Source organism: Mustela putorius, unplaced genomic scaffold (genome assembly GCF_011764305.1).
Source record: "Mustela putorius furo isolate JIRA1106 unplaced genomic scaffold, ASM1176430v1.1 tig00003903_pilon_pilon_pilon, whole genome shotgun sequence".
NCBI lineage: Eukaryota > Metazoa > Chordata > Mammalia > Carnivora > Mustelidae > Mustela > Mustela putorius.
Window position 1 is genome coordinate 1,173,700 of NW_025422051.1, and position 16,949 is coordinate 1,190,648.

At 37.4% G+C, this 16,949-nt stretch overlaps 1 protein-coding gene across 1 annotated transcript in view; it reads left to right on the plus strand.

The window, feature by feature from the left end:
• The window catches only part of DGKK (diacylglycerol kinase kappa), a 163,658-nt gene that overhangs the window by 93,474 nt on the left and 53,235 nt on the right, over positions 1–16,949 (plus strand). Inside the window, exon 8 of the mRNA XM_004755125.3 lies at positions 16,111–16,213. Within this exon, the coding sequence (XP_004755182.1) occupies positions 16,111–16,213 (103 nt within the window). The remainder of the gene's footprint in view (positions 1–16,110; positions 16,214–16,949) is intronic.

Below are 16,949 nucleotides of genomic sequence, written 5' to 3' on the forward strand. Positions count from 1 at the left end.
GACACAACAAAAGTAGTTCTAAGAGGAAATTTCATGGTGATAAAAACCTGAAGGAGGACACATGTTGTGATGATCATTGTGTGTTATACCCAACTAATGAATTGTTGAACACTACATCATATATATATATATATATATATATATATATATATATATAGGCTAATTGAATATAATTTTTAAAAAACTGAAGAAATAAGAAAATCTCAAATGAACAACCTAACTTTATACTTCAAAGAAATAGAATAAGACCAAGTGAAAGCCAAAGTTAGTAAAAGGAAATTACTAAGATTAGAACAGCAATAAATGCAATTGAAACTAAAAGGACAATAGATCAATGAAGAAAAGAGGTGATTCCCTTAAAAGATAAACAAAACTGACAAATCTTTAACTACACTCACCCTGAAAGCAAAGAGAAGTGTCAAATAAATAAAATCAGGAATGAATGAAGAAAATTACAACTGATATCACAGAAATACAAAGGATCATAAAGGAGTGCCATGAACGATTTACACACCAACAAATTGGAAACCTAGAAGAAATGAATAAATTACTCGAAACATAAAACCACAAAGACTGTATCATAAAGATATAAAAAATCTGAGCAGACAGATTACTAGTAGGGAGACTAACTCAATAATCAGAAACCTCCCAACAGGGGTGCCTGGGTGTCTCAGTCAGTTGGGTATCTCCCTTCAGCTCAAGTCATGATCCTGGGGTCCTCAGCTTGAGCTCTGCATCAGGCTCCCTGCTCAGCAAGGAGTCTGCTTCTCCATCTCCCTCTGCCATTTCCACTGCTTGTGCTCTCCTCTCTCTCTCTCTCTATCTCCCTCCCTCTCTCTTTCTCCCTTTCTTTCTCTCAAATAAATAAAATCTTAAAACAAATACCTCCCAACAAACAAATGTCCAGGGCCAGACACATTCACTAGTAAATTCTATCAAACATTAAAAAATAATACCAATCCTTCTCAAATTCTTTCAAAAAATAGAAGGAACACTTCCAAACTCCTTCTATGGGGCCAACATTACCCTGACACCAAGACCAGACAAGAATGTCACAAGCAAAAAAGTTACAGGCCAGGGACACCTGGGTGGCTCAGTCGGGTAAGCCACTGCCTTTGGCTCAGGTCATGATCCCAGGGTCCCAGGATTGAGTCCCACATCAGGCTCCTAGTTCAGCAGGGAGCCTGCTTCTCTCTCTGCCTCTGCCTGCCACTCTGCCTGCTTGTGTGTGCTCTCTCACTCTCTTCTCCCTCTGACAAATAAATAAATAAAATCTTTTAAAAAATTACAGGCCAAATACCTCTGGTGAACATAGATGAAAAAATCCTCAACAAAATATTAACAAGCCAAATTCAACAGTACATAAAAGGACCATACACTGAAATAAAGTGGGATTTATTCTAGGGATGAAAGCCTGGTTCAACGTGCACAAACCAATTGATATGATACCCCACATTAACAAAATGAAAAATAAAAATTATATGATCATTTCATGGGGCACCTTGGTGGCTCAGTCAGTTGAGCATCTCCCTTTGGCTTGGGTCATGGTCCCAGGGTCCTGGAATGAGTCCCATGTCAGGTTCCCTGCTCAGTAGGGAGCCTGCTTCTCCCTCTCCCCCCTGCTCATGCTCTCTCTCTCTCTCTCTCTCTCAAATAAATAAAAATCTTTAAAGAAAAAAAATGATCATTTCAATAGATGGAGAAAATCACTTGACAGGATTTGACATTTATGATAAGAATCTCAACAAAGTGGATATAGAGAAAATATACTTCAACATGATAAAGGCCATATATGACAAGCTCACAGCTAATATCATACTCAGTGGTGAAAAACTTTCAGCTTTTTCTCTAAAATCAGGAGCACAACAAGGATACCTACTCTCCTTACTATTATTCTACATCATATTAGAAGTCTAAGGGGGAAAAAAAGAAAAGTCATCCAGTTATAAAATGAATAAGTCACAAGTTAAAAAGAAGTAAAGCATAGGGAATAGAGGCAACAATATTGTAGTAACATTGTATGGTGACTACACTAATCATGGTGAGAATTGAATGATATATAGAGTTATTGGATCCATATGCTGTACACCTGAAGCTAATATAACATTGTATGTCAATAGCACTTCAATAATAAATTCTTTAAGGCATACAAATAATAAAAGAAGTAAAGCTGGCATTATTTACAGATGACATATTATATATAGAAAACTCTAAAGAGTTTATAAAAATCTGTTAGAACTAATAAACTCAGTAAGACTGCAAGATTCAGAATTAGTATACAGAAATCTGTTGCATTTGTATATACTAACTATCAGAAAGAAATTAAGAAAACAGTCTCATTGATAATTGCATCAAAAAGAATAAAATACCTAGGAATAAGTTTAACCAAGGAGATGAAAGAACTGTACTCTGAAAACTACAAGATATTGATGAAAGAAATTAAGTAAGGCACAAATAAATGGAAAAATATTTTGTGCTCATGGATTGGAAGAATGAATATTGTTAAAACGTCTATACTGCCCAATGTAAGGTACAGATTCAAAGCCGTCCCTATCAAAATTCCAATGGGGATTGTTGGGGTGGCTCAGTCTGTTAAGCATCTGACTCTTGATTTCAGCTCAGGTCAAAATCTCAGAGTCATGAGATTGAGCTCCGTATCAGGCTCTGCACTCAGTGTGGAGTCTGCTTGGAATTTTCTTTCTCTCTCTCTCCCTCTGCTCCTCCACCAAACTCCTACACAAACATGCTCATATGCTCTAAATATATACATACATATATGCATGCACATATACATACATACATACATAAAATCTGTTTTTAAAATTCCAATGGGATTTTTCACAGAAATAAAACAATCCCAAAATTTGTATGGAACCACAGTAGACCCCAAATAACCAACACAATCCCGAGAAAGAAGAACAAACAGGAGGCATGATACTCCATGATTTAAAACTATATTATAAAGTCATAGTAATAAAAACAGTATGGTATTAGCACATAGATCAATGGAATAAAAGAGAGAGCACAGAGATAAACCCACGCATATCTGGTCAACTGATTGGCAAAGGAGCCAAGAATATACAATGAAGAAAGGAGTCTTTTCAATAAATGGTGCTAGAAAAAGTAGACAGCCACATGAAAAAAGAATGAAACAGGATCACTATCTCATACCACTCGCAAATAATAACTCAAATGAATTCAAGTCTTGAATGTAAGACCTGAAACCATAAAACTCCTAAAAGAAAACACAAATGGTAAGTTCCTTGATATCAGACATGCCATGGTTGCTTTGGCTTTAAAGTAAAGACAACAATGGAAAAGATAAACAAGTGAAATTACTAAAAAACCTTCTGCAGAGGAGGAGTTATGATGAGAGGAGTAGGGGTACCCTAAGCTTGCCTTGCCCCTCAAACACAGCTAGATAAATATCAAATCATTTTGAACGACCAAGAACTCAATCTGAGGGTTGAGAGAGCAAAACTGCACAAGTAGAGGTAGCAAAATGACCTCATCATCGAAGATAGGAGCTGCGGAGAGTTATTTGGGGGAGAAAGGAGCTGCGGGTGCTGTATAGGGGAGGGAGCTCTGATCACAGAGAGAGGAGCAAGAGAGAAAGAGAGACAGAAAAAGTGCAAGTGTGTGCAGGGGGTTACACAAGAAAGACTCTTCCCGAAAATCATTGACTAAGAAAAGAAGAGGGGCTGAACACCACAAGTTTTTTTTTTTTTTTTAAGTGACAAAGCAAAAAGTCTGAAGCTTTAGAGTCCACACAATCACCAGTGTCATGTCTGGTGGGCTTGGCAGTATGCCAGTGGGGCAGGGATCAGGGAGCGGGCAGTGTGGTCTGAGGATCCCCTGGGTCACACAGAGACAAACAGTTCCCCTGCTTGGAGTGAATTTAGGAGAGGTGGCATGGCCTCTCCAGGGACAAAAGATCCAGTGGGCACAATTTGAGCTGCCCCATTCACTAGCATAGGAACAGAGACACCAGCTGAGGACAGCAATCCTTGGTGCTGGGTTTTGGCTGTGCTTTCCCATAAACTCCAAACCACTGTGCAGATTCAATTATTTCCTAGACAAAATGGCACTGGTCATAGCACAGTAAGACCCTCCCCCTAGAGGATCAGTGCAGATCTGTGCCACACAGATCTCTAAAATTTGGAGATTTGAAATCCAGCTGAATGCCTGAGATCAAACACAGGAGTACTGTGCCACCTGGCAGGCAGACAGCCTAAGCAAAGACAGGGTGAAGGCAGGGATCTGGCAGAAGAGGGAACAGAACAGGGGTAATTGTTTGCTCTTCTGTGAGGGCTTCCTGAAGAATGGTGGGTGCAAACTCCCTGCTCCAGGTAGGAGATGACAGGGGAAAGCCACTATCTCTCTTGCCCATCAGCACTAACCAAACTCAGTGAGCAAAACAGCACCAACTCATGGAGGCTGGAGTCACTTTCAATGAGCTCTGCCTTGCACCCTGCAAGTGCATCTCTGCTAGGGCAAGTCTGCCTGAGAATCAACTGCAACAGGCCCCACCCCCAGAAGACCAGCACAAACTCCTCCATGCACTAGGTCTACTGGTCACAGAATGCTGCACAGCTTCAGCTCTAGGGAGAATAGGATCTAGCTTCATTTTGGGGGGGGGGGTGGAATATAGCTTCTTTTAACAAGCAGACCAAAGCACACCTAGGCTTTAGCTTCCTTTTGTTTGTTTGTTTTCTTGGACCTCTTCTTAATATAACCATTACTCTCAGGAGCAGGAATATAACATGCTTTCCTAATAAAAAAAACAGTGACCTGCACAAAATGACAAGATGGAGAAACTCATCCCAAAAGAAAGAACAGGAAGAAGTCATAGCCAGGGATTTAATTAATACAGATACAACTAAGATATATGAACTAGGATTTACAAAAATAATTATAAGAATACCAGCTGGGCTTGAGAAAAGTATGGAAGAAACTAGAGAATCCCTTACTGCAGAGATAAAAGTATTAAAAACTAGTCAGGCCAAAATAAATAATGCTATAACTGAGATGCAAAACTGACTAGATACAATGACAATGAGGATGGATGTAACAGAGGAGCAAATCAGTGATATAGAAGATAAAATTATAGAAAATAATGAATCACAAATGTAGACCTAGGGAATTCACTTTCTCCTTAAAATGTAACAATATTCATGTCATAGAAGTCCAAGAAGAAGAAAAAGAAAATAGAGCAGAAGGTTTATTTGAGCAAATTATAGCTGAAAACTTCCCTAATCTTGGATAGGAAATAGACATTTCAATCCAAGAAGCACAGAGAATTCCCATTAAATACAACAAAACCCAGCCATCAACAAGACATATCATAGTCAAATTCACAAAATACACAGACAAGGAAAGAATCCTGAAAGGACCAAGAGGGAAAAAAATTCCTTAACCTACAAGGTAATACAGATCAGGTCATAGCAGGTCTGTCCCCCAAAACATGGCAGGCCAGAAGACAGTGGCAGGATATATTCAACATGCTGAATGAGAAAAACATGCAGCCAGAATACTTTATTTAGCAAGGCTGTCATTCATAATCGAGGGAGAGAGAAAGAGTTTCCCAAACAAACAAACAAATGAACGAAAAGGAGTTTGTGACCACTAAACCATCCCTGCAAGAAATAGTAAAGGGTGACTCTTTGAGTAGGGGAAAAAAAAGACAAAATCAACAAAGACTAGAAAGAAACAGAAAACATCACCAGAAACACCAAATTTACAGGTAACACAATGGCTTTAAATCCATATCTATCAATAATCACACTCAATGTAAAGGTATTAGATGTTCCAATCAAGATGTAAGGTATCAGAATGGATAAAAAAAAAAAAAGCAAGACCCTTCTAAATGCTGTCTACAAAAGACTCATTTTAGACCAAGACACCTACAGGTTGAAAGCAAGGAGATGGAGAACCATCTATTATGATAATGGATATCCAAAAGAAAGCCAAAGTAGCCATACTTATATCAGAAAAATGAGATTTTAAACCAAACTGTAACAAGATATAAAGAAGGGCATTATATCCTAATTAAAGGGTCTATTAGTTAAGAAGATCTAACAATTGTAAGAATCTATGCCCCCAACTTGGGAGCACCCAAATATATAAATCAATTAATAACAAACATAAAGAAACTCATGGATAAAGTACAGTAACAGTAGGGGACATTAATACCCCACTTATAGCAATGGACAGATCATCTAAACAGAAAATCAATAAGGAAACAATGGCTTTGAATGACACAAATGAATTCAACAGGTATATTCAGAACATTACATGCTAAAGCAGCAGAATACACATTATTTTTGAGTGCACATAGAAAATTCTCCACAATAGATCACATACTGACTGGGTCACAAATCAGTCTTAAACAAAGGAAAAATGGAGATCATACAATGCATATTTTCTGACCACAATGTTATGAAACTTGAAGTCAACCACAAGAAAAAATTTGGAAAGGCCAAAAAATGCATGGAGATTAAAGAATATCTTACTAAAGAATGAATGGGCCAGAAAATTAAAGAAGAAATCGAAAAAACATACACGGAAGCAAATAAAAATGAAAACACATCAGTCCAAAACCTTTGGAATGCAATGAAGGCAACCCTAAGAAAGAAGTATATTGCAATATAGGCCTACCTCAAGAAGCAAGAGAAGTCTCAAAAATACAACCTAACTTCACACCTAAATAAAGTAAAAAGAGAACAGCAAATAAAGCCTAAACCCAGCAGAAGAAGGGAAATAATTAAAATTAAAGCCGAAATAAGCAATATAGAAAAAAAAAAGTAAAACAGATCAGTGAAACTAAGAGCTGGTTCTGTGAAAGAATTAATAAAATTGATAAAACCCAGTACCATGCTTTCTTGGTGATCACAGATTTCTAGTAAAGCTTGTAATCAGGTAACATGATGCCACCGGTTTTATTTTTGTTTTTCAACATTTCCTTAGCGATTTGGGGTCTCTTCTGATTCCATACAAATTTTTGGATTATTTGCTCCAGGTCTTTGAAGAATACCGGTGGAATTTTGATTGGAATGGCATTAAAAGTATAGATTGCTCTAGGCAGTATAGAGATTTTTTAAAATTAATTTATTTTACTTTTTTTAAATTTTTTTATTTTTTATAAACATATATTTTTATCCCCAGGGGTACAGGTCTGTGAGTACCAGTATAGAGATTTTAACAATGTTTATTCTTCCGATCCAAGAGCATGTAATGGTCTTCCATCTTTTTGCGTCTTCCAGTATAGAGATTTTAACAATGTTTATTCTTCCGATCCAAGAGCATGTAATGGTCTTCCATCTTTTTGCGTCTTCTTCAATTTCTTTCATGAGTATTCTGTAGTTCCTCGAATACAGATCCTTTACCTCTTTGGTTAGGTTTATTCCCAGGTATCTTATGGTTCTTGGTGCTATAGTAAATGGAATCGATTCTCTAATTTCCCTTTCTGTATTTTCATTGTTAGTATATACGAAAGCCAGTTTCTGTACATTGACTTTGTATCCTGCCACGTTGCTGAATTGCTGTATGGGTTCTAGTAGTTTGGGGGTGGAGTCTTTTGAGCTTACCACATAAAGAATCATGTCATCTGCGAAGAGAGAGAGTTTGACTTCTTCATTGCCAATTTGGATATCTTTTATTTCTCTTTGTTGTCTGATTGCTGTTGCTAGGACTTCTAATACTATATTGAACAAGAGTGTGAGAGTGGGCATCCTTGTCGTGTTTCCGATCTCAACAGGAAGGCTGCTAGCTTTTTCCTATTGAGGATGATATTTGCTGTGTGTCTTTCATAGATAGATTTGATTAAGTTCAGGAATGTTCCCTCTATCCCTATACTTTGAAGCATTTTAATCAGGAATGGATGCTGGATTTTGTCAAATGCTTTTTCTGCATCGATTGAGAGGGCCATGTGGTTCTTCTTTCTTCTCATATTAATTTGTTCTATCACATTGATTGATTTGCGAATGTTGAACCATCCTTGTAGCCCAGGGATGAATCCCGCCTGGTCATGGTGGATAATCTTTTTAATGTGCTGTTGGATCCTGTTTGCTAGGATCTTGTTGAGAATCTTAGCATCCATATTCATCAGTGATCTTGGTCTGAAATTCTTTTTGGTAGGGTCTTTGCCTGGTTTGGGGATCAGGGTAATGCTGGCTTCATAGAAAGAGTCTGGAAATTTTCCTTCTGCTTCAATTTTTTGAAACAGCCTCAGGAGAATAGGTGTTCTTTTTTCTTTGAAAGTTTGGGAAGAATTCCCCAGGGAATCTGTCAGGTCCTGGGCTCTTGTTTTTTGGGAGGTTTTTGATCACTGCTTCAATCTCGTTACTAGATATTGGTCTATTCAGGTTGTCAGTTTCTTCCTGGTTCAATTTTGGGAGTTTATAGTTTTCCAGGAATGCATTCATTTCATCTAGGTTGCTTAGCTTATTGGCATATAACTGTTGATAATAACTTCTGATGATTGTTTCGACTTCCTTGGTGTTAGTTGTGATCTCTCCCTTTTCATTCATAATTTTATAAATTTAGGCTTTCTCTCTTTTCTTTTGGGTTAGTGTGGCCAGTGATTTATCAATCTTAATGATTCTTTCAAAAAACCAGCTTCTAGTTTCATTGATACGTTCTACTGTATCCCTGGTTTCTACTTCATTGTTCTCAGTTCTAATCTTGATTATTTCCCTCCTTATGTGTGGAGTTGGTTTGATTTGTTGTTGGTTCTCCAGTTATTTAAGGTGTAGAGACAGCTGATGTGTTCTGGATTTTTCAATTTTTTTGAGAGAGGCTTGGATGGCTATGTATTTCCCCCTTAGGACCGCCTTTGCTGTATCCCATAGGTTTTGGACTGAAGTGTCTTCATTCTCATTGGTTTCCGTGAATTGTTTCAGTTCTTCTTTGATAGACCAGTGGAACAGAGTAGAGAGCCCAGATATGGACCCTCAACTCTATGGGCCAATAATCTTTGACAAAACGGAAAAAAAATACAGTGGAAAAAAGACAGTCTTGTCAATAAATGGTGCTGGGAAGACTGGGCAGCTATATGTAGAAGAATGAAACTCGACCATTCTCTTACACCGTACACAAAGATAAACTCAAAATGGATAAAAGACCTCAATGTGAGACAGGAATCCATGAGAATTGTAGAGCAGAACATAGGCAATAATCTCTTCAATATCAGCCACAGCAACTTCTTTAAAGATATGTCTCCAAAGGCAAAGGAAACGAAAGCCAAAATAAACTTCTGGGACTTCATCAAAATCAAAAGCTCTTGCACAGCAAAGGAAACAGTCAACAAAACAAAGAGGCAACCCACAGAATGGGAGAATATATTTGCAAATGACAGTACAGACAAAAGGTTGATATCCAGGATCTATAAAGAACTCCTCAAACTCAACACACACAAAACAGACAATCATATCAAAAAATGGACAGAAGATATGAACAGACACTTCTCCAATGAAGACATACAAATGGCTATCAGACACATGAAAAAATGTTCATCATCACTAGCCCTCAGGGAGATTCAAATTAAAACTACATTGAGATACCACCTTACACCAGTTAGAATGGCCAAAATTAGCAAGACAGGAAACAACATGTGTTGGAAAGGATGTGGAGAAAAGGGAACCCTCTTACACTGTTGGTGGGAATGCAAGTTGGTGCAGCTTCTTTAGAGAACAGTGTGGAGATTTCTCAAGAAAGTAAAAACAGAACTTCCCTATGACCCTGCCATTGCACTCCTGGGTATTTACCCCAAAGATACAGATGTAGTGAAAAGAAGGGCCATCTTACCCCAATGTTTATAGCAGCAATGGCCACGGTTGCCAAACTGTGGAAAGAACCAAGATGCCCTTCAACGGATGAATGGATAAGGAAGATGTGGTCCATATACACTATGGAGTATTATGCCTCCATCAGAAAGGACGAATACCCAACTTTTGTGTCAACATGGACAGGACTGAAAGAGATTATGCTAAGTGAAATAAGTCAAGCAGAGAGAGTCAATTATCATATGGTTTCACTTATTTGTGGAGCATAACAAATAGCATGGAGGACATGGGGAGTTAGAGAAGGAGAAGGGAGTTGGGGGAAATTGGAAGGGGAGGTGAACCATGAGAGACTATGGACTCTGAAAAACAATCTGAGGGTTTTGGGGGGGTGGGAGATTGGGGTACCAGGTGGTGGGTATTATAGAGGGCACCGATTGCATGGAGCATTGGGTGTGGTGCAAAAATAATGAATACTGTTATGCTGAAAATAAATAAAAAATTAAAAACAAACAAACAAACAAAAATTAACAATGGAATTACCATACAATCCAGTAATTCCATAATGGATATCTACCCAAAGAAAACAAAAAGGCTAATTTGAAAAGATATATGCATACCTATGTATATTCCAGCATCAATTACATTATATTAGCCAAGATATAAAAATAATTCAAGTATCCATGGATAGAGTAATGGATAAAGAAATTGTGATATATATATTCCAATATAGATATTATTGAATATTATATATTAATAAATACTATTCACTCATGAAAAAAAATTGATAAACCCCCAGCCAGACTTATCCCAAAAATAAAGGACCCAGATGAATAAAATCATGAATGAAAGAGGAGAGTTCAAAAACAACACCACAGAAATCTAATCAATCATAAGAGAATATTATGAAAAAATATGTGCCCACAAACTGAGCAATCTGGAAGAAATGGAGGAATTCCTACAAACATACACACTACCAAAACTGAAACAGGATGGAATAGAAAATTTGAGTAGATCCACAACCACCAATGAAATGGAATCAGGAATCAATAATCTCCAAACAAACAAATGTCCAGGACCAGATGGCTTCCCAGGGGAATTCTACCAGACATTTGAAAAAGAGTGTATACCTAGTCTTCTCAAAATGTTCCAAAAAATGTAAAAGGAAGGAAAACTTCCAAACCCATTCCACTGGGCCAGCATTACTTTGATTCCAAAACCAAAGACCTCACTGAGAAAGAGAACTACAGGTCAATATCCCTGATGAACATGGATGTAAAAATTTTCAATAAGATACTAGTAAATTGAATCCAAAAGTACATTAAAGGAATTATTCACCACAATCAGGAGATATTTATTCCTGGGCTGCACGGGTGGTTTAACATCTGCAAATCAATCAATGTTGATGCACCACATTAATAAAAGAAAGGATAAGAATCATATGATCCTCTTAATAGATGCAGAAAAATTATTTGACAAAACACAGCATCCATTCTTGATAAAAGCCCTCAGTAAAGTAGGGATAGATGGAACATATTTCAACATCATAAGTGCCTTATAGGAAAGACCTACAGTGAATATTATCCTCAATGGTGAGAAACTGAAAGCTTTTCCTCTACAGTTGGAACAAGACAAGGATGTTCACTCTCACCATTACTATTCAACATTGTACTGGAAGTCTTATCCTCAGTGATCAGACAACAAAAAGAAATAAAAGGCATCTGAATCAGCAGGGAAGAAGTCAAACTTTCACTATTTGCAGACATCCTACTCTGCATAGAAAACCTGAATAAATTCAGCAAAAGTTTACTAGAACTAACACATGAATTCAGCAAAGTTGCAAGACATAAAGTCAATGTACAGAAATCTGTTGCATATCTATACACCAATAATGAAGTAGCAGAAAAAGAAACCAAGAATTTGATCCCATTTATAATTGCACCAAAAATAATAAGATACCTAGGAATAAACCTAATTGAATAGGTAAAGATCTGTACTCTGAAAACTATAGAACACTTATGGAAGTAATTGAAGAGGACAAAAAGAAATGGAAAAAACATTCTATGCTCATGAATTAGAAGAACACACATGGTTCAAATGTCCATACTACTCAACGCAATCTACACATTTAATGCAATCCCTATAAAATACCAATAGCATTTTTCACAGAGCTAGAACAAATCCTAAAATTTGTACAGAACCACAAAAGACCCCAAAGAGCCAAAGCAGTCTTGAAAAAGAAAAGCAAATCTGGAGGCATCGTGATTCTGAACTCCAAGCTATATTACAAAGTTATAGTCATCAAGACAGTATGGTACTGGCCCAAAAACAGACACATGGATCAAGGGAACAGAATATAGAACCCAGAAATGAACGCACAACTATATGATCAACTAACCTTTGACAAATAAGGAAGGAATATCCAATGGAAAGCAGACAGTCTCTTCAATAAATAGTGTTGGGAAAACTAGACAGCAACGTGCAGAAAAATGAAACTGGATCACTTACACCATACACAAAAATAAAATCAAAATGGATGAAAGACCTAAAAGTGAGACAGGAAACTGTCAAAATCCTAGAGGAAAACAGAGGCAGCAACCTCTTTGACCTTGGCCATAGCAACTTCTTGCTAGACATATTGCTGGAGGCATGGGAAACAAAAGCAAAAACGAACTATTAGGACTTCATCAAGATAAAAAGCTTCTGCACAGTGAAGGAAACAATCAACAGAACTAAAAGGCAGCCTACAGAATGGGAGAATATATTTTCAAATGCCATAGTATCAAAAATGTATAAGGAATGTATTAAACTCAACCCCTAGAAAACAAATAATCCTGTTAAGAAATGGGCAGAAGACATGAATAGACATTTTTCCAAAGAAGACATATAGATGGCTAACAGACACGGAGAGATGCTCAATATCACTAACCATCATGGAAATACAAATCCATACCACGATGACCTCACACATCAGAATGGCTAAGATTAACAACATGAGAAACAACAGGTGTTGGTGAGGAGGCCAAGAAAGGGGAGCCATTTTGCCCTGTTAGTGGGAATGCAAACTGAGGCAAACTACTCTGGAAAACAGTATGGAGGTTCCTCAAACAGTTAAAAATAGAACTACACTATAACCCAGCAATTGCACTATTAGGTATTTACTCAAAAGATACAAAAGTACAGATTTGAAGGGGTACATGCACCCCCATGTTTATAGCGGCATTGCCAACAATAGCCAAACTATGGAAAGAGCCCGAGTGTCCGTTGACTGATGTATGGATAAAGAAAAAGTGTTATATCTATACAAAGGATTATTACTCAGCCATCAAAAAGAATGAAATCTTGCCATTTGCCATGATGTAGACAGATCTATAGTGTGCTATGCTAAGCAAAATAAGTTAGTCAGAGAAAGACAAATACTATGTGATTTCACTCATATGTGGAATTTGGGAAACAATACAAATGAACATGTGGGAAGGAAAAAGAAACAAGAGGGGGAGGCAAACCATAAGAGTCTCTTAAAGTTAGAGAACAAACTGAGGGTTGATGGAAGGAGGTGGATGGAAGATGTGTTGAATGGATGATGAGTATTAAGAAGGACACTTGTTATGATGAGCAGTGGGTGTTATATGTAATTGTTGAATCACTAAATTATACTCCTGAAACCAATATTACACTATATTTTAACTAACTATAATTTAGGTAAAAATTTGGAAAAAATAATGCAGAGCTTGTGCACAACAAAGGAACCACCAGTAAAAGGAAGAGGCAAGCAGCTGAATGGGAGAAAATATTTGTAAATCCCATATATGATAAAAGTAAATATCCAAAATATATAAAGAAGTCATATAACTCAATAGCAAAAAGCAAACAAACAATCCAATTAGAAAATGGGCAAAGACCTATGACCCAGCAATTGCACTACTGGGTATTTACCCTAAAGATACAAACGTAGTGATCCGAAGGGGCACGTACACCCGAATGTTCATAGCAGCAATGTCCACAATAGCCAAACTATGGAAAGAACCTAGATGTCCATCAACAGATGAATGGATCAAGAAGATGTGGTATATATACACAATGGAATACTATGCAGCCATCAAAAGAAATGAAATCTTGCCATTTGTGACAATGTGGATGGAACTAGAGCGTATCATGCTTAGCGAAATAAGTCAAGCGGAGAAAGACAACTATCATATGACCTCCCTGATATGAGGAAGTGGTGATGCAACATGGGGGCTTAAGGGGGTAGGAGAAGAATAAATGAAACAAGAGGGGATTGGGAGGGAGACAAACCATAAGTGACTCTTAATCTCACAAAACAAACTGAGAGTTACTGGGGGGAGGGGGGTTGGGAGAAGGGGGAGGGGTTATGGATATTGGGGAGGGTATGTGCTTTGGTGAGTGCTGTGAAGTGTGTAAACCTGGCGATTCACAGACCTGTACCCCTGGGGATAAAAATATATGTTTATAAAAAATAAAAAATTTAAAAAAAAAGAAAATGGGCAAAGAATCTGAATAGACATTTTTCTAAGGAAGACATACAGATGGTAAACAGGTATATGAAAAGTACTGAACATCTATGATCATCAGGGAAATGAAAATCAAAGCCACAATAAGATATCACTTCACACCTGTTAGAATAGCTATTATCAAAAAGAGAAGAAATAAATGTTGATGAGGATATGAAGAAAAGGGAAACCTCATGCACTGTCAGTAGGAATGTAAATTGGTGCAACTACTATTGAAAACAGTGCAGACTTTCCTTTAAAAATTAAAAACAGAACTACTATTTGACCTAGCAATTCAATTTCTGTGTATTTATCTGAGAAAAATGAAAACACTAGTTCAAAATCATATAGGCACCTTCATGTTCACTGAAACAACCATTTACAATAGTCAAGATATGAAAACAACATTAAGTAGCAAGATATGGACACAACATAAGTGCTGTATGAATGAAGAAAATGTGGTAGATGTATATGCAATGGAATATTTTTCAGCCCTAAAAATGAAGGAAATCTTGCCATTTACAACAACATGGATGGACCTTAGGGCATTATGCTACATAATATGAGTCAGACAGAGAATGAGAAATACTATATGGTCTTACATATATATGAACTTTTTAAAAAATGAGCTCATGCATATGCAGAGGGGGGAAATGGGCAAAATAGGTGAAGGTGGTCAAAAGATACAAAATTCCGGGCGCCTGGGTGGCTCAGTGGGCTAAGCCACTGCCTTCAGCTCAGGTCATGATCTCAGGGTCCTGGGATCGAGTCCCGCATCGGGCTCTTTGCTCGGCAGGGAGCCTGCTTCCCTCTCTCTCTCTCTCTGCCTACCTCTCTGTCTACTTGTGATCTCTCTATAGAAAATAAATAAATAAAATCTTTAAAAAAAAGATACAAAATTCCAGTTATAAAATAAATAAGTCATCAGGATATCATGAACACCATAGTGACTATAGTTAATACGCTGTTTTGCCTATTTCTAAGTTGCTAAGAGTATAGACCTTAAAATTTCCCATCGCAAGAAAAAACTGTAATTATGTATGGTGACAGATATTAACTACACTTACTGTGGTGATCATTTTGTAATATATATAAATATCAAATCATTATGTTGTACACCTGGAACTAATAAAATGTTATATGTCAATTATGTCTCAATTAAAAAAAAAAGAGAGAGAGAGAGACAACTCTGGTTGTCTTCTGGCTCTCTTTTAATTGCTTTTGTGCAATCAAGCCAGGTTCATGTCCTCTAAGAACTGTGAAATTGTCTAGGAAATGGTACCTAAAAATATCAGAAATTTGGGAAATATGACCACTTGTGGGAAAGGCAGCAGAATCTCAGTTCTGCCACTTCCCAGCTGTTTGACCTTGAGCAAGATTCTTCACCTCTCCAACCTTTTGTATCCTCATTTCTAAAATGAACCTAATAATATGTTCCCTACCATACAGAGTTGTTGTAAGGATTGAAGCGTAATAGCATATCAACAGGATTAGTATTCTTAAAATGCAAGTAAGTTCCTATTCTGTAGGCCACTAAGATTGTGCCCTATGGCTACTATCTTCTTAATGCCTATGATGGGTATCTTCTGAAAGCCACCTTTGAAAGGAACAGAGTTCAGAGCCCACCTTCAGGATAGTGCATGCTGAAGTTGGGAAGGGTGTGTCCAGTTTGAGTCAGGGGAATGTGTATGGCACCAAATCTCAGAAAGGGAGATGTTAACACTGGGGACTCAAATCTTGGAACTGGAACTCAAGACTAATCAATTGTATCCTTTTCTCTCCCCTCCCTTTTTTTCTCTGTTCTTCTCTTGTCGTTTCAGGTGCATGATGACTGCCGGGGACGGTTTTCCAAGGAATGCTGGTTTGGAAGTCATCGAACATCAGTCATTCCTCCCACTGCCCTCAGCGACCCTAAAGGAGATGGTGAGTACCCAAATTTTAACCTCAGAATGTATTTCACTGGGGAAGGAGGAAAGGTGATAAGACTGGGGAAATTTTAAAATTAATTTTAATTAAATTATTATTTTCAACCAGTAAATGGAGAAGTAGAAATGTGTATATATGTAGAGACAGCTCATGTTTCTTTTTAGACCTTTGGGATAATGACTGTTGATGTTTATGGCATATATGTATGTGGGCATGTTCTCTGTAGGCTTTGTCTCAATTATTCCTGAATTATCAGACTTGATTTCAGTTTTTCATGATTTTCAGACACTAGATAATCCATAAAATAAGTTTGCTTGCATCCAGGTGGGCAAGGAAGAAATACATAAAGGCCCAGGTCATATTATTTTTAGAATGGAAACTAACACCAAGGTTGACTCCAAATCTGAAACTAGCATGATTATTGCCCCAGCATGCTCTGTTGATGCTTTGTCAATTCCTAAACTCAAGTGATTTATTGAGAATTCTTTCCTAAGGTGCTGAAAGGCTACAAAGAGATCCAATATAAGAACATTTCCAGAGCTTATGGCTATTGTTGACCCAGGATATTGATATAGTATGACAATATATAGATTAAGGTAGCATATGGTAAGCACCAAAGGAGTTACACTTGGAGACACTTGGAGATCAGAAAATATTAGGACAGTCAACTAATTGCAAGATGCTGCATAGAAAGGAGGCAGAAATGAAATAAATGCAGCAAGAGTAAGCTTTC